At 37.8% G+C, this 16,022-nt stretch overlaps 1 protein-coding gene and 1 long non-coding RNA gene across 8 annotated transcripts in view; both read right to left on the bottom strand.

Annotated features, from left to right (window-relative positions):
• LOC139186383 (uncharacterized) overlaps positions 1 to 1,798 on the bottom strand; it is a 39,574-nt gene extending 37,776 nt beyond the window's left edge. Inside the window, exon 1 of the long non-coding RNA XR_011569925.1 lies at positions 1,654 to 1,798. This is a non-coding gene — a long non-coding RNA (uncharacterized lncRNA). The remainder of the gene's footprint in view (positions 1 to 1,653) is intronic.
• Positions 1,799 to 3,226: 1,428 nt separating this feature from the next.
• The window catches only part of SLC39A12 (solute carrier family 39 member 12), an 84,333-nt gene continuing 71,537 nt past the window's right edge, over positions 3,227 to 16,022 (bottom strand). For 6 of the 7 annotated variants that reach the window (XM_070800892.1, XM_070800893.1, XM_070800896.1 and 3 more), the window contains one exon: positions 3,227 to 3,796. In XM_070800892.1, the coding sequence (XP_070656993.1) occupies positions 3,668 to 3,796 (129 nt within the window). In that variant the 3' untranslated portion in view covers positions 3,227 to 3,667. Of the gene's footprint in view, positions 3,797 to 4,624; positions 4,683 to 16,022 lie in introns of all 7 variants that reach the window. The other variant, XM_070800895.1, reaches the window with a different exon arrangement.

Raw genomic sequence — 16,022 nt, 5'->3', positions numbered from 1 at the left:
TTTTACAGAAAGAAAAATTGCTCAAAGAAGTTCTAAGGTAATTAAGTAGCATTTCTGGGATTTGAACCAACATTTCAGTTTAGAGCCTGAAGTCTTCATGATCACACGAGTCCCAACCTCATTGGTCCAGTCCACCCTCCAGATCGGCATCATCATGATCTGACCTGTCCCTTGCTCCAGCTTTGAAGAGGAAAGCAAATTGTCAAAGTGCAGTATCATGAGATACGCATCTTACAGAGAGAGGCGCAGTCTCACCACGGAAGACTGGGTTCTGGAAGGGGTGGGGGAGGGGTGGCCGTGACTATAACTTATGAGCATATTTCCGTAACACCCCAGTCAGCCCACAGCAGTGGAAGCACCTTCCCAGGCCCTGAATTCAGCCTCACGGTGACATGACACCAATTCTCCTTTCCCTAAAGAGGGCTCTGTCAGTGAGTGATGGATATTCAAATAAGAATTCTGTATAACTTGCTCTTTGGCTTTTCCCTCCAGGAGCATTTCTAGTTCAGTGACGAAAATACAAATCAATCACCGAGAAGAAATACAGTGGAATCCTAAATTTAGGCCTAGTAAACAGAAATACTCTAACACTATTGAGAAATCTGGTTTCAAGGAAAACACCATTTACCCCAAAGCTCAGTGAGTAACACATAACTTAGATGACTGAAAGGGATGACCATGGTCAGCCATCCCAAATTTAGACTCTGTCCATATTTAGAAGGCAAGGAGTTGTCATAATATTTTTATCGTTACCACTCAGTTTGGAAGAAAAGAGAATTTCTAGCAATTTTAAGATTGTTTGAGGCTGGAGGCCCAGCTTAGGCTATTGGGTTGCTGGTGGGGATTAACAAAGAGCCAGTCATTTGCAGCAGTATGGATGGACCTAGAGATGGGTGTCATGGGTGTCACGCTGAGTGAAGTCAGAGAGGAGAAACATAGGACATCCCTTATATGCAGAATCCAAAAAAGAAACTATACAACTGAACTTATTTACAAAAGAGAAACAGACACAGAGACTTAGAGAACGAACTTATGGTTACCAGCGGGGAAGGATGGAAGGAAGGGATAATTAGGGAGCCTGGGATGGACGCGTACACACTGCTATATTTAAAATGGATAACCAGCAAGGTCCTACTGTATAGCACAGGGAACTATATTCAATAACCTGAGATAAACCATAGTGGAAATGCTTATGAAAGAGATTGTATGTGTGTGTGTGTGTGTGTATATATATATATATGTGTGTGTGTGTGTGTGTGTATATATATGTATGTATATATAACTGAATCATTTTGCTTTACAGTGGATATTAATACTTCAATAAAATTTAAAAAGAAATTAAACCCACTCTTAACTTGAAGGTTACAGGGTGAGTAGCTCACACCAACATGCTTAATTTAGCCAAGCCCCAAACCAACTCTAAACCTGAACTTGGAACAAAATCATCTGTCAGAGCTTTTCTAATTAAATTGGTTGAGGTTAAGGCTTGATGCCAAAATCAGAACGTGCTCATAGAAACCCAAATACGGTTGGTGCCAGGTGCTTCTTTCTGTCACCTCCACATCACGTCGACCTGTACAAAGGGGTTTTGTTCAGCTTCACGTCATTCTCTAACAAAAGAACGGCAAAGCTCTACGTGTGGGGTCCGCTTACCTTTCAAGGCAAAGATGAATAAAAGGGCTACCTGCACATCCTTCATCCGGTAACTCCCGAGATGGATAGTCTGCTCACAAGCAAGTGGGAAAGAGCTTGGGGTTTCAACCTAGGAACTCAGGTCTCGCGTGAGGTTCGCAGGGTGTTAATCATCTTAAATGGGCAACAGAGTCTTGCGCCTGCTCTTTTTCAACAACGCCAGGTGCACCTGATATCAACAAAGCCCGTGAAGCTTGGGGCGGGGGCGGGGCGTTTGACCCGCAGTATTAGTATTGCCTGCAGACTGTTCAAAGTCAAGCCCCACTCAGACTTACAGCAGCAGAAATTCTAGGGATGAAGTTCAGCTCTCTACATTGGAACAAATCCTCCATTAGTCCTAACGTCTGCTGAATTTTCGAGAATTACTGCACTATATCGTGATGCCTTAATTGAAGTTCTAAAGACAACTGAAGAACTGCCTGCCCCGCCCCCCTCCATTTTGAAATCAAAGAAAGGTGTCTGAAGATTGTGTTTGTGTGTACGTAGGAGAGGTGTCGGAGAAGGCGGTGGCACCCCACCCCAGTACTCTTGCCTGGACAATCCCATGGATGGAGGAGCCTGGTGGGCTGCAGTCCATGACGTCGCTAAGAGTCGGACACGACTGAGCGACTTCATTTTCACTTTTCACTTTCATGCATTGGAGAAGGAAATGGCAACCCACTCCAGTGTTCTCGCCTGGAGAATCCCAGGGACGGGGGAGCCTGGTGGGAGGCCGTGTATGGGGTCGCACAGAGTCGGACACGACTGAAGCGACTTAGCAGCAGCAGCAGCAGCAGCAGCAGGAAAGGTGTTATGTGACTGAGTGACACGATTCATTTTGGCAGTAAAATGGGCTTTTCCCCCCTTGTCAAGATATCTCATTAAAAAAAAAGTGAAGCATCTATTTTCTAAGAAAAATGACTAAAGCCAGAGTTATTTTCTAGTTTAATAATTTTGCTAGAGGGCTTCCCTGGTGGCTCAGTTTGCTAGGCTATCAGTAATGCTGCTTGTATATTTCATGATGTACCTACTGAAATAATGTTCTATATTTCCTCAGAAAGAATAGAACATGTTTTGCATGTCAGTACTATTATTCTCATAAATATACTCTGTTAAATCCATGAGAGTTTACACAGTAATCTCCAGCCTTACTCAAGTTTTGTTCTGTTAAAAATTTTTGAATTTCATCTGTTTTTTCCAGTTTTCTTTACCTGGACCAGATTTCCTTTGGTGATTACAGAGAAGAGTGTTGACACAATAGCCTTTAAACTTCCCAGGCTTTGGGACTTCCCTGGTGGTCCAGTAGCTAACACACTGTACTCCCAATGCAGGGGCCTGGGTTCAATCCCTGGTCAGGCTGGATCTTACATATTGCAACTGGTGCAGTCAAATAAATAAATGAATAAAAAAATAAACTTCCCAAGTTTGCTTATTTATGAGCATTTCTGAGTCAGTGGGTCATGCTCTTAAGTGAACTATATATATATATATATATTTTTTTTTTTTAGTGTTGATATAGAATCTGACATCCAGTAACAAAAGGTAATACAAACCATCACATTAAAACTGGACTTTATTACATTTTTTTGGAACTTAGTTTGCTTATGGTTTGTAATTTCACATACACACAAAAATATATTATTTATATCAAAGAAGTTGAAACACATTGTATCCCAACAGACATCTGTCCATTTCAAATACTACAAACAAACATCTTTTACTAGGGAAACAATTCTTTTTGAAAGTTTACTAGAATTAATTTACAGCTTACCAATTACTAAAAAGGTGTGAGTTCCATTATGGTGTTGGAAACTTAAAACGAAAATTCAATTTATACACTACAGAAACAAAATTACATTATTAAATTAATAAGTTAATAAAGACACACATTTCACCTATGATAAAAATATTTAATTTATAAATCATTATAGAATATAATAAAAGAAATGAAGTGAGGCCAGAAAATTGATTTTTGAAGGATTTTGAGACTATAAACTTATATTTTAATATTTTGTTCATATATAGCCAAGAGGAAGAGAGAAAGCCAACCTAGGGTCAGTCCAAAGTTTTGCAGGAGAAACATCAACCAGGGTCGCTGTGTTTGAACATGAGTCATTTCAGGAAGCTAAAAAAAGAATAAAAAACCAGAATAAGATCCAGATATATTCACTGCTGGGAAAAGTTTGGTGGGAAAACATGAGAGACTCTGTTATTCAGAACTTAATAACCTTTCCAATTCCCCAAACGGTTACAAAATGTTTAATACCCACTCTCACCAAAATTCTAAAACATCAGATAAATTGAACCATTAGAATGTAGTGACAAGGATCCTAGCAATGCCAGAAATCTTAAAATGACAGTTATCAACTGAAAGCAAATCTAATTCCAATTTTTATTTTTGGAAAATATTTAAATGTGAAATATATAATAGATGAAAGGAATTCTTTTTGATGGTCCTATTGGGTTTATGAAATTGCTAAATGCACTGGCTATTACAAAGCATATATTTGTTTCTTTTCAAAATGATGACTGAGATCTTCCTGACCTTTGGAACAATAAAGGCATCATTTCCTAAGGCTAGGTTTTATTCTCAGAGAGAGAAATAGCAACAGATTTATGTTTGTGAAATGCTGTAACGCCATTTAGAGGGAAACATTCACTCAACATCTGTGAGTCATTCCTCAATCTGTTCATCTCACGTTCTTTTGATTCCTCACCCTGAGAAGGTCAGAGTCACTGTCTCTCTTTCATGACAATCATTTCCATTGGAGCATAGCCTCAGGTCAACAGAGATTGGACACTGAACTCAACCCTGGCACTACAGACACTCAGCGCTCTGTTGTGGGGGTTCTCCTGTGTGTTGTAGGATGTTTAGCAGTGTCCCTGGTTTCTATCCACTATATGTCAGTTGTCCCTCTGCCCCTAGTCATGACAGCCAAGAATGTCTCCAGACCTTGTCAAATGTCCCCTTGGGGGTTCTTTCCTCTGGTTGAGAACTACTGGATTCGTACCTAGCAAAAGAAAGGTCAAACATATAAAATATGCAAGGGCTTTAAATTTATAGCAATGGAAAACAGATTGATGTCTTTTTTTCATGCCTGTATGGGAGCATCCTGGATGTTCTGTTTCAGTGTGTTTGAGATGGATATTTCTGTGTTCAAACTGGCAAAATATATGGAAGGAGGAGTAAAATTATTGCATCCTGCTATCTCACACCCCAACACAGAGCCATGGAATAAAAGACAAAGTGGGATCCAAACTGCTATCCTGAATGGACGGATGGATGAATGGACAGATGGATGGATGGATAGCCTTAAATTATGTAATATACATATGTGTCACATTCCTTTTCAGGTTCTTTTCCCTTAAAGTTTACTACAAAATATTAAGTAGGGTTCTGTGTGTATATCTTAATCCCAACCTCCTAATTTATCCTTCCCCCACACCCTTTGCCCTTCGGTAACTGTAAGTTTGTTTTCTATGTCTGTGAGTCTAGTCTCTTTCTGTTTTGTAAATAAATTCATTTGTATCATTTTCTCTAGATTTCACATATAAGCAATATAGGCTTATCCATATAGCAACATAAGCTATTTGTCTTTCTCTGTCTGACTGATTTCACTTATTATGGTAGTCTCTAGGTCCATCCGTGTTGCTGCAAATGGCACTCCTTGCTTTTTTAATTAAAACAATTTGCTCTGTGATAACTTGCCATCCATTCAGGGGTATGTACATTTATAAACCGTACTGAAGGCAAATGTTGCAATATCCAGTAACAGATCTTTAATGACACCAATAAGAAGCCATTTTTCAAAATAAAGATGGAAATAGACAAAGAAGTGTGAACTTAGGATGGCCCAGGAGTGTGAACCTTAGGTGTAGAAGAAGGAAAGACACCATCTTAGTTTCAGAGGATGTTCCATAAACCATCCTTTATGTCAAGTCCTCCCTCATATAAAATTACTGCATGGGACATGATATTAGTATTTATCCACTTGCCTTCCTGATGTGCTTTAACATTCTCCATGAGCATTCACTTTTAAGCTTCAACTTGACTAGGGATACAATTATGTGGATGGAATCAAGTGTAAAACATTTATTTACTATCACTTGCTAAAATGTTCAGAAATCCTAATTAGCAGTTGACCATCATAACTACATCTCAGTTAATTAAGAGAACTTGTAGGGACCATTATCTGTAGACCAGTTCCAGTCAATATGTGGGCTTCGTGCATATCAGGGAATTTTTTTCCTATGCCTTTTTGAAATTTTTAAAAAGAACTTCACAGTGGTATGTTAAAGAGTTGCATCTTAAAGATTACTTTCCAGAAAATTACAACTACTTGACTGTCGTGTCTTGACATTCACTGATTAGACTCGGGGAACTTGCCAAGCATGGAGGTTAAAAACGAAGTTACTTTCTGCTTCAGGATTTCCAAATATCTGGCAAAAGTCTGAAGAACATTTCTCCTAGTACTATCTCTAGAAGGCAAGGCTGTTTTGCTATCATTTCTCTTTTTTTCTACTTTTTACTTCAATGTTAACACATTCTATTCATCATTTCACCCCTCTAGTCTTAGGGTATGAATCAAGATCTGTAAAACTGTTCAATAACAGTTTAACTGCCCTGGAGGAAAAGGGGACTTTTCTTTTTTGAAAGCCAGGGAAAATGGTGGCATTTAAACTCTTCTTGGGTGTTTTTTAAAAAGAAAAAGCACAATATGTACTCTCAAAAATGAATTCCTATGGACTTTTATTTCCCTTCAAATTTGCTGACTGAAATGATTAAAAATATGGCTAGATTCAGAGCAAGTGAAATGCTGCAATCAGATGTGGTTTGAGCTTCAACATTTTATGCTTGTATCTTTTGGAAAGACTTTCTGTAGAACTTGCTAGTATTTTGGTATGTACCCAAGAGATATTACGGTTCATATGTCATCCATAATAATCCAAAACAGTGCCAAGTACTGTCTCAAAAGCAAGCTTAACTAGGCTTTCTTACCAAACCATGTGGACATGGGAAGTGCAGACAGGCCAATCAAATTATGATCAAAGCTTCCATGTCAGGGTGAGAATCTCTTTAAAGTTTTAAAATTTGAAATTTTCATTGTTTGTCTGTTTCTATAGACTTACAAAGTTAGTCTGTTACAGCTTTTTTCCAGTGCATACTGTCTGCCTTATAAACAGAAGCAGTAACATGCTATCTTTTATGACAAAGGCCGTGTGATACCTATGTATTCTACTACATATTTTTATCACATGCAGTGACTAATTGGACTTTTTAGTGTTGGCATTTTTTTTTCTAGCTACTTAGAAATGTATTGGGCCATAACAGAGGTGAATTTCAGATAGAAAGCTGGTCTTTGCAGGTGTTTGTATATCCTGTACAATAATGAGATGATCTGGCTTCTTGTCCTGGTTCTGACGTCACGTCTAAGTGCCTTTGGATAAGTCATCATCCTTCCTGAGCCAGTGTTTCCTCATAACTGAAAGGCATTAATCATTTTACCTCTTGCGGGATTTTGAGGAGTCAATAGGAGAGAAGGAAAGATATAAGTAAAGGTGTGATTAAAAAAAGGATGTAAATCAAAGTAGATGTTACATAAGACCTTCCTCTAGAGCATCCTGAGAGACCTTGAGGAAAAACAAGCTGCTAGAAAGTACTGCTGAATCGATGGGAAGTTATCACAGAGCCAATTATTTTAATTTTTTAAAAGAAAGGAATGCCATTTGCAGCAACATGGATGGACTTAGAAATTATCACATGAAGTGAAGTAATCCAGAGAAACAATCTAAAATAAATGGTGTAAATGAACTTATTTACAAAACAGAAATAGACTCAGACGTAGAAAACAAATGTATGATTACTAAAGGGGAAAGGAAGCATGGGGATAAATTAGGATTTGGGGATCAACATATACATACTACACATATAAAATATATAATCAACAAGGACCTACTGAATAGTACATGGAACTCTACTTAATATTTTGTAATAACCTGTAAGGAAAAGGATTCTGGAAAAATAAATATATGTAACATAATTTAAGGCTATCCATCCATCCAGGATAACAGTTTTGGATTCACCTTTGTCTTTTATTTTGCTGCTCTGTACTGGGATGTGAGATAGCAGGTTGCAATAATCTTAATCCTCCTTCTATCTAGTTTGCTGGTTAAAACAAAGAAATATCCATTTCAAGCACATCCAAATAGAACGTCCAGGATGCTCCCACAGAGGCATGAAAAAATACATCAGCCTATTTTCTGTTGCCATAAATCTAAAGCCCTTGCATATGTTGTATGTTCGACCTTTCTCTTGTCAGATACAAGAATCCAGTAGTTCTCAACCAGAGGAGAGAACCCCCAAGGGGACATTTGACAAGGTCTGGAGACATTCTTGGCTGTCATGACTAGGGGCAGAGGGACAACTGACATCTAGTGGATAGAAACCAGGGACACTGCTAAACATCCTACAACACACAGGAGAACCCCCCAACAGAGAGTTATCCAGCACCGAGTCTCAGTAGCGCCAAAGTTGGTTCAATGTCCCATTCATGTCGACTTGAGCCTGTGCTTCAGTAGAAATGACTGTAGTGAAAGAGAGACAGTGACTCTGACCTTCTCAGGGTGAGGGATTTGAAAGAATGTGAGACAAACTATGAAAATGAAAATACAACGTATCAAAACTAGTGGTATTCAGTGAACACAGTAAATAGAGGGTAATTGACAGGATCAAATGCATATATTGGGGGAAAATATATAAAAGCAATAATCTAAGCTCCCAATTCAGGAAACTAGAAGAAAACTAGCAAATTAAATCCCAAATAAGGAAAAAAAAAGAAATAATAAAAACTAGAGCAGAAATCAGTAAAATTGAAAATAGGAAATCAATAGAGAAAAATCAACAAAAACAAAAGTTGATTTTATGAAAAGAACAATAAATTAGACAAGTCTCTTCCAGGCTAACTAAGAAACAAAGACAGAAGACACAAATTACTAATATCAGAATTGAAAGAGGGATATCACTTAAAAAATCCATGGATAATAAAGGAATATTATGAATAACTTTATGCCCACAAATTTGATAACCTAGATGAAATGTATAAATTCCTTGAAAGATGCAATCTGCCAAAACTAACACAAGAAAAAAATAGACCACCTGAATAGGTCTATTTCTTTTATTAAAGAAATGGAATCAATAATTAATAATTTTCCAGAGCACCAGACCCAGATGTGTTCACTGGTCAATTCTATCAAACAATTAATGAAGAAATTATGTCAGTTTTCTATAGTCTCTTCCGAAAGAAAGAAGCTGAGTAAATAATTTCTAATTCATTCTAAGAGATCAGTATTGTCTTAATACCAAAAACCAGACATATATGATAAGAAAACTATAGGTCAATATTTCTCATGAACAGAGATATAAAGATCCTCAACAAAATATTAACAGATCAAATCTAACAATGTATAAGAAAAATTATATGCCACAAAAAAGTGGGATTTATCCTAGGCATCCAAGGCTGGTTTAACATTCAAAAAATCAATTAATGTAATCTATATTCCAATATCTGTCTAGTTAAAGCTGTGGTTTTTCCAGTAGTCATGTATGGATGTGACAGTTGGATCATAAAGTTGAGCGCCAAAGAATTGATGCTTTTGAACGTGGTGTCGGAGAAGACTCTTGAGAGTCCCTTGGACTGCAAGGAGATCCAACCAGTCAATCCTAACAGAAATCAGTCCTAAATATTCATTGAAAGGACTGATGCTGAAGCTGAAATTCCAATAGTTCGGCCACCTGATGTGAAGAACTGCCTCATTTGAAAAGACTCTGATGCTGGGAAAGATTGAAGGTGGGAGGAGAAAGGGATGACCAAGGATGAAATGGTTGAATGGCATCACCAACTCAATGGACATGAGTTTGAGCAAGTTCTGGGATTTGGTGATGGACAGGGAAGCCTGTCATCCTGTAGTCCATGGGATCTCAAAGAGTCAGATATGACTGAGGAACTGAACTGAACTGACATTTCAATATCAACAGGCTAAAGAAAAATCACATGATCATATCTATAGATGCATAAAAAGCATTGACAAAATCCAACACCTATTCATGATAAAATAAAAACTCCCAGCAAATTAGGAATAGAGAGGAGCTTCCTCAAATTCATAATTAGCATCTTAAAAAGCCTGCAGCTAACATCATACTCAGTGGTAAGAAACTGAAGGCTTTCCTGCTAAGATCAGACACAAAACAAGGATATCCCCTTCCACCTCTGTTTTTCAACATCATATTGAAGTCCTAGCAAATGCAGTAAGAGAAGAAAAGGAAATAAAAGTTACACAGATTGGGAAAAAAGAGATAAAACTCCGTTTATTTGTACTTGACACGATTGTCTATGTAGTAAAGCCAAAACAACAAAGCTCACAGAACTAATAAACGCTTATATCAAGGTTGCAGAATAGAAGGTTAATATACAAAAGTCAATTGCTTTTCTATTTACCAGGAATGAACAGGTGGATTTTGAATTAAAAACATCATTTATATTAGAACCCCAAAATGAAACACTTAGATATAACTCTAACATAATATATAAAATATCTATTTGAGGAAAACTATAAAACTCAAAGATGTCAAGGAAAAAGAATAAATAGAGAGATATTCCATGTTTATGGATAGGAAAATTCAATATTGTCAAGATGTCAGTTCTCCACAACTTGATCTATAGATTGAATGCAATTCCTATCAAAAAAACCCAGCAACTTATTTTGTGGATATTGACAATCTGATTCTAAAGCTTATATGGAGAGGCAGACGACACAGAATGTCCAACACAATCCTGAAGGAGAATAATAGAGTTGGAGAATTTGATACTACCCAGCTTCAAGACTTACAATAAAGCTATAGTAATTAAGACACTGTGGTATTGGCAAAAGAAAAGATAAACAGATCAGTGGAACAGAGTAGAGCTCCCAGAAATAGACCCACATAAATACAGTCAACTGATCTCTGACAGATGAGCCAAAGTAATAAAGCAAAGATAGTCTTCCCAATAAATGGTGTTGGAACTATTGGACATGCACAAGCAAAAATAAAAAAGAATCTATACACAAAATTTTCATAAAAATTAAGATGAATCACAGATTTCAATGAAAAACATGAAATTATAAAACTATACAGGGAAAACCCAGATGACCTTGGGTATGGTGATGCCTTTTTAGATCCACATCAAAGACATGAAAGAACTGATTGACAAGCTGAACGTCATTAAAATGAAAAACTTCTGAGTTCCCTGGTGCTCAAATGGTTAGGATTCCAGGCTTTCACTGCCTTGGCCCAGGGTCAATCCCTGGTTGGGAACTGATATCCTGCAAGCCACATAGTGTGGCCAAAAAGAAAAAATTAAAACTTCTGGTCTGCAAAAGATAACATCAAGAGAATGAAAATATAAGCCAGAGACTGGGAAAAAATATTTGCAAAAGACTCACCTAATAAAAGACTGTTTAAAATATGCAAAGAACTCTTAGAACTTAATTCAATGCAAAGAAAACAAACAACCCAATATTTTAAATGAGTAAAAGAACTGAAAAGACGGCAAATAAGCACATGAAAAGATGTTCAACATCATATGGTTTTAGGGAATCTCAGATTACACTGGCAGTGAGACATGTGAGATACGTGAGATACCACTACCTACCTACTAGAATGGCCAAAATCCAAAACACTGACAACAGCAAATATTGGCAAGGATCTGGAGCAACAGGAACTCTCATTCATTGCTGGTGGGAATGCAAAATGACCCCACCACTTTGGAAAACATTTGGCAGATGTTTTGCAAAACTAAACATACTCTAGAAATTGCGCTCCTTGGTTCAGTTCAGTTCAGTTCAGTCGCTCAGTCGTGTCGGACTCTTTGTGACCCCATGAATCACAGCATGCCAGGCCTCCCTGTCCATCACCAACTCCCGGAGTTCACTCAGACTCACGTCCATCGAGTCAGTGATGCCATCCAGCCATCTCATCCTCTGTCGTCCCCTTTTCCTCCTGCCCCCAATCCCTCCCAGCATCAGAGTCTTTTACCAAGGCACTCCTTGGTATTCACCCCAAAACACTGGAAAATTATATTAACAGAAAAACTTGCACATGGAAGTTTACAGTGGCTTTACTCATAATTTCCAAAACTTGGAAGTAACCAAGGTGTCCTTTACTAGGTAAATGGATAGATAAACTATGGTACATCCATACAACTGAATATTATTTAATGCTAAAAATCTGAGCTATCAAGACGTGGGGAAAATGCAAATGCCTATTACTAAGTGAAAGAAGCTAGTCTGAAAAGGCACCATAGTATAATAATTTCAACTATATGACATTCTGGAAAAGTCATACTATGAAAACAATAAAAAGATTAGTCATTGCCAGGAATCACCGAGGATACACACCAAGGATTTTTAGGGCATCAAAACTATTCTGTATGATACTACAGTGAAGGAATATATGTCATCTGTCAGAATCCATAGAATGTACAACAGCAAACATTGTAAACCCTCATGTAAATAGGGACTTTGGGTGATAATGATTTATCAGTGTAGTTTCATCAGTTGTCACAAACATAACTGGTATGTGACGTTCATAGTAGGGGAAGGTACATATGTGTGGGGGCCAGATGTCATGTGGGAATTTTCTTTATTTTCTACTCAATTTTGCTAAGAACTTGTAACTGCTCTAAAGCAATGTTTTTTAATTAAAAAAAAAGCATTTCCTAGGATTCCTAAAAATCAAAATCCAAAATCCATTTTAATTAAAAACATTATATTTTAAGCACTCCATATGGATATATATGTGACATATGGATATAGCCATATATAGTGACATATGGATATAGCCACCATTGTAGAAAATGTAGACAAAAATTTTTTTATTATCTATGCCTGGTATAAATGAAACACTCATACCTTGGCCTATAGGCTTATTGGGAGAAAAATCACAATGATTATGGGTCTTTTGGTATTGATTATGAATCTAATGATATTTCTCCTGTTCCACCTAAACATTCCTGTTTTGTACAAGTAGAAAGAGTAAAAACAAGGGGGGTAAGGAAAAAAATGAAGCATATTTTGAGTTGCTTGAAAAGCCTTTGACTGTGTGTACCACAACAAACTCTGGAAAATTCTGAAAGAGATGGGAATACCAGACCACCTGACCTGCCTCTTGAGAAATCTGTATGCAGGTCAGGAAGCAACAGTTAGAACTGGACATGGAACAACAGACTGGTTCCAAATTGGGAAAGGAGTACATCAAGGCTGTATATTGTCACCCTGCTTATTTAACTTATATGCAGAGAACATCATGAGAAACGCTGGACTGGAAGAAGCACAAGCTGGAATTGAGATTGCTGGGAGAAATATCAATAACCTCAGATATGCAGATGATACCACCCTTATAGCAGAAAGCAAAGAAGAACTAAAGAGCCTCTTGATGAAAGTGAAAGAGGAGTCTGAAAAAGTTGGCTTAAAGCTCAACATTCAGATAATGAAGATCATGGCATCCGGTCCCATCACTTCATGGCAAATAGATGGGGAAACAATGGAAACAGTGAACGACTTTATTTTTGGGGGCTCCAAAATCACTGCAGATGGTGACTGCAGCCATGAAATTAAAAGACACTTGCTCCTTGGGAGAAAAGTTATGACCAACTTAGAAATCATATTAAAAAGCAGAGACATTACTTTGCAAACAAAGGTCCATCTAGTCAAAGCTATGGTTTTTCCAGTAGTTGTGTATGAGTGTGAGAGTTGGACTATAAAGAAAGCTGAACGCTGAAGAATTAATGCTTTTGAACTCTGGTGTTGGAGAAGACTCTTGAGAGTCCCTTGGACTTCAACGAGATCAAACCAGTCCATCCTAAAGGAAATCGATCCTGAATATTCATTGGAAGGACTGATGCTGAAGCTGAAACTCCAATACTTTGGCCACCTGATGTGAAAAACTGACTCATTTGAAAAGACCCTGATGCTGGGAAAGACTGAAGGCAGGAGGACAAGGGGATGACAGAGGATGAGATGGATGGATGGCATCACTGACTCAATGGACATGAGTTTGAATAAACTCCGGGAGTTGACGATGGATAGGGAGGCCTGGCGTGCTGCATGGGGTCGCAAAGAGTCAGACACGACTGAGTGACTGAACTGAATTGATTTTGAGTTACTGAATTGTTTGGTGGCTAAGGACAAAGTAGATAGTGTCATATAGAAGTGTTTCATTTATATTCATGACAGGAAGATTTTTTCCCAAGTCTTTTCCATATTCTTATAACACTGAAACACCTAGATTTTCTTTTTCTTTTTCCAAATGATCATCACTGCTATGAAGAGCCACTGGAGTACACAGATGTTGTTTCTATGTTCTGTCATATGTTGTCAAACACATGAGAAAAAAATTAACTTTAGAATATTCACTCATCCACATATTTACAACGTTAACTTTCAGTTAGTTTTTCTCTTGACTTTTAAAGGGTCATTTGATGATTATTTATCAGTGACCTGTTGTCTAAGAAATAATTAACAAAGAGACATGTAGGAGTCCTGTTAAATAGGTAGGTAGATTTATTACAGTTAATGACACTCAAAAGTTCATCCAGTGTTTATAAAACCTAACCACTTAGTCTGTATAATTTTTTATGTCTCCAAGAAAATTTTCTGAACCTGTCATCCATGAGATCACAATTTGCTGAAAATCTGGTAAAGCAGAAAAACTGTTTGGCCTTCGCCACCCCAAGAAAGAGATGGACTGAATTTTATCTGTCTTTCTTCTCCCATGTGTTGGCTGGCCAACTTACTTGTGTTAATAAGTGTTCTACCACAGACACAATCACATAAACTTTTTGCTTTTCTTCCAGACTGTTGACAACATACATAGGCTGACTCTTTATAACAGTGATCATCTCATGCATTCAGTAAATTTAGATGAAATGTAAACGACCTACGTTATTCTTGATGAGTAAGCAAGATTGCATTGGACATTCACTATCACAAACTTTATAAAAACACCAGGGAAATTGCTCTAGTGAATTAAAAAAATCACCTGAGGATCAAATATATTATTCAGTTCTCAATAAGAATTTAGGAAAGCAAGCCAAGTATCCACTGATAGATAAATGGATAAACAAAATCTGATATACATATAATAGAATATTATTCAGCCTTAAAAAGGAAGGAAGCTCTGACAAACACTATGACATGAATGAGCCCTCAAGTTATTATGTGAAGTGAAACAAGCCAGTCACAAAAGGACAAATACTGCATGATTCTACAAATGTGGGAGAAGGCAATGGCAACCCACTCCAATACTCTTGTCTGGAAAATCCCATGGACAGAGGAGCCTGGTGGGCTGCAGTCCATGGGGTCACTACAAGTCGGACACGACTGAGCGACTTCACTTTCATGCATTGGAGAAGGAAATGGCAACCTGCTCCAGTGTTCTTGCCTGGAGAATCCCAGGGACGGGGGAGCCTGGTGGGCTGCTGTCTATGGGTTCGCACAGAGTCGGACACGACTGAAGTGACTTAACAGCAGCAGCAGCAGCTACAAATGTGAGGTACCTGTAATAGTTAAATTCATAGAGAAGAAAGTAGAATGGTGGTTACCAGGAGCTGAGGGTAGGTATATTATTGTTTAATGAGTACGCAGTTTCAGTTTGAAAAGATAAAAAATGTTCTGGAGATGGATGGTAGTTGTTGCACAACAATGAGTGTACTTAATGCTACTGAACTGTACACCTAGAAATGGTAAATTTTTTGTTATTAATAGTTTACCACAATAAACACACATGCACTCACTCACTCCAAGGTTTCAAAAACTTTGCTTTAATTCTTTAGCTCTTTGTTACAGAGTCACTAAGTCATGTCTGATTCTTTGTGACTCCATGAACTGCAGCACACCAGGCTTCCCTGTCCTTCACTATCTCCTTTATTCATTGTAATACTATCACAAGTAAGAAAATATACAATAGGAATAATTATCAAATACTAAAGATTCATTGCATTCACTTTGTATTGAGAAACATTAAATTGTGGGTTATGTTTAGATGATTCTAGGTACTGTGTTATACTGCAGTACTACAGCAGGGCTCAGTCCTGTTGACTCTTTGAGACTGCATGGACTCTAGCCCGCCAGACTCCTCTGTCCATGGTATTTCTCAGGCAAGAATATTGAAGTGGGTTGCCATTCCTTTCTCCAAGGGATCTTCCCAACTCAGAGATCAAACCCAGGTTTCCTTTGTCTCTTGCATTGCAGGCAGATTCTTTAGCCACTAAGCCATTAACCAACTTTCAATACTGGAGTGGATTGCCATTCCCTTC

The sequence above is a fragment of the Bos indicus genome, chromosome 13 (genome assembly GCF_029378745.1).
Source record: "Bos indicus isolate NIAB-ARS_2022 breed Sahiwal x Tharparkar chromosome 13, NIAB-ARS_B.indTharparkar_mat_pri_1.0, whole genome shotgun sequence".
Taxonomy (NCBI): Eukaryota; Metazoa; Chordata; class Mammalia; order Artiodactyla; family Bovidae; genus Bos; species Bos indicus.
This window is presented reverse-complemented; position numbering and strand designations above follow the sequence as displayed.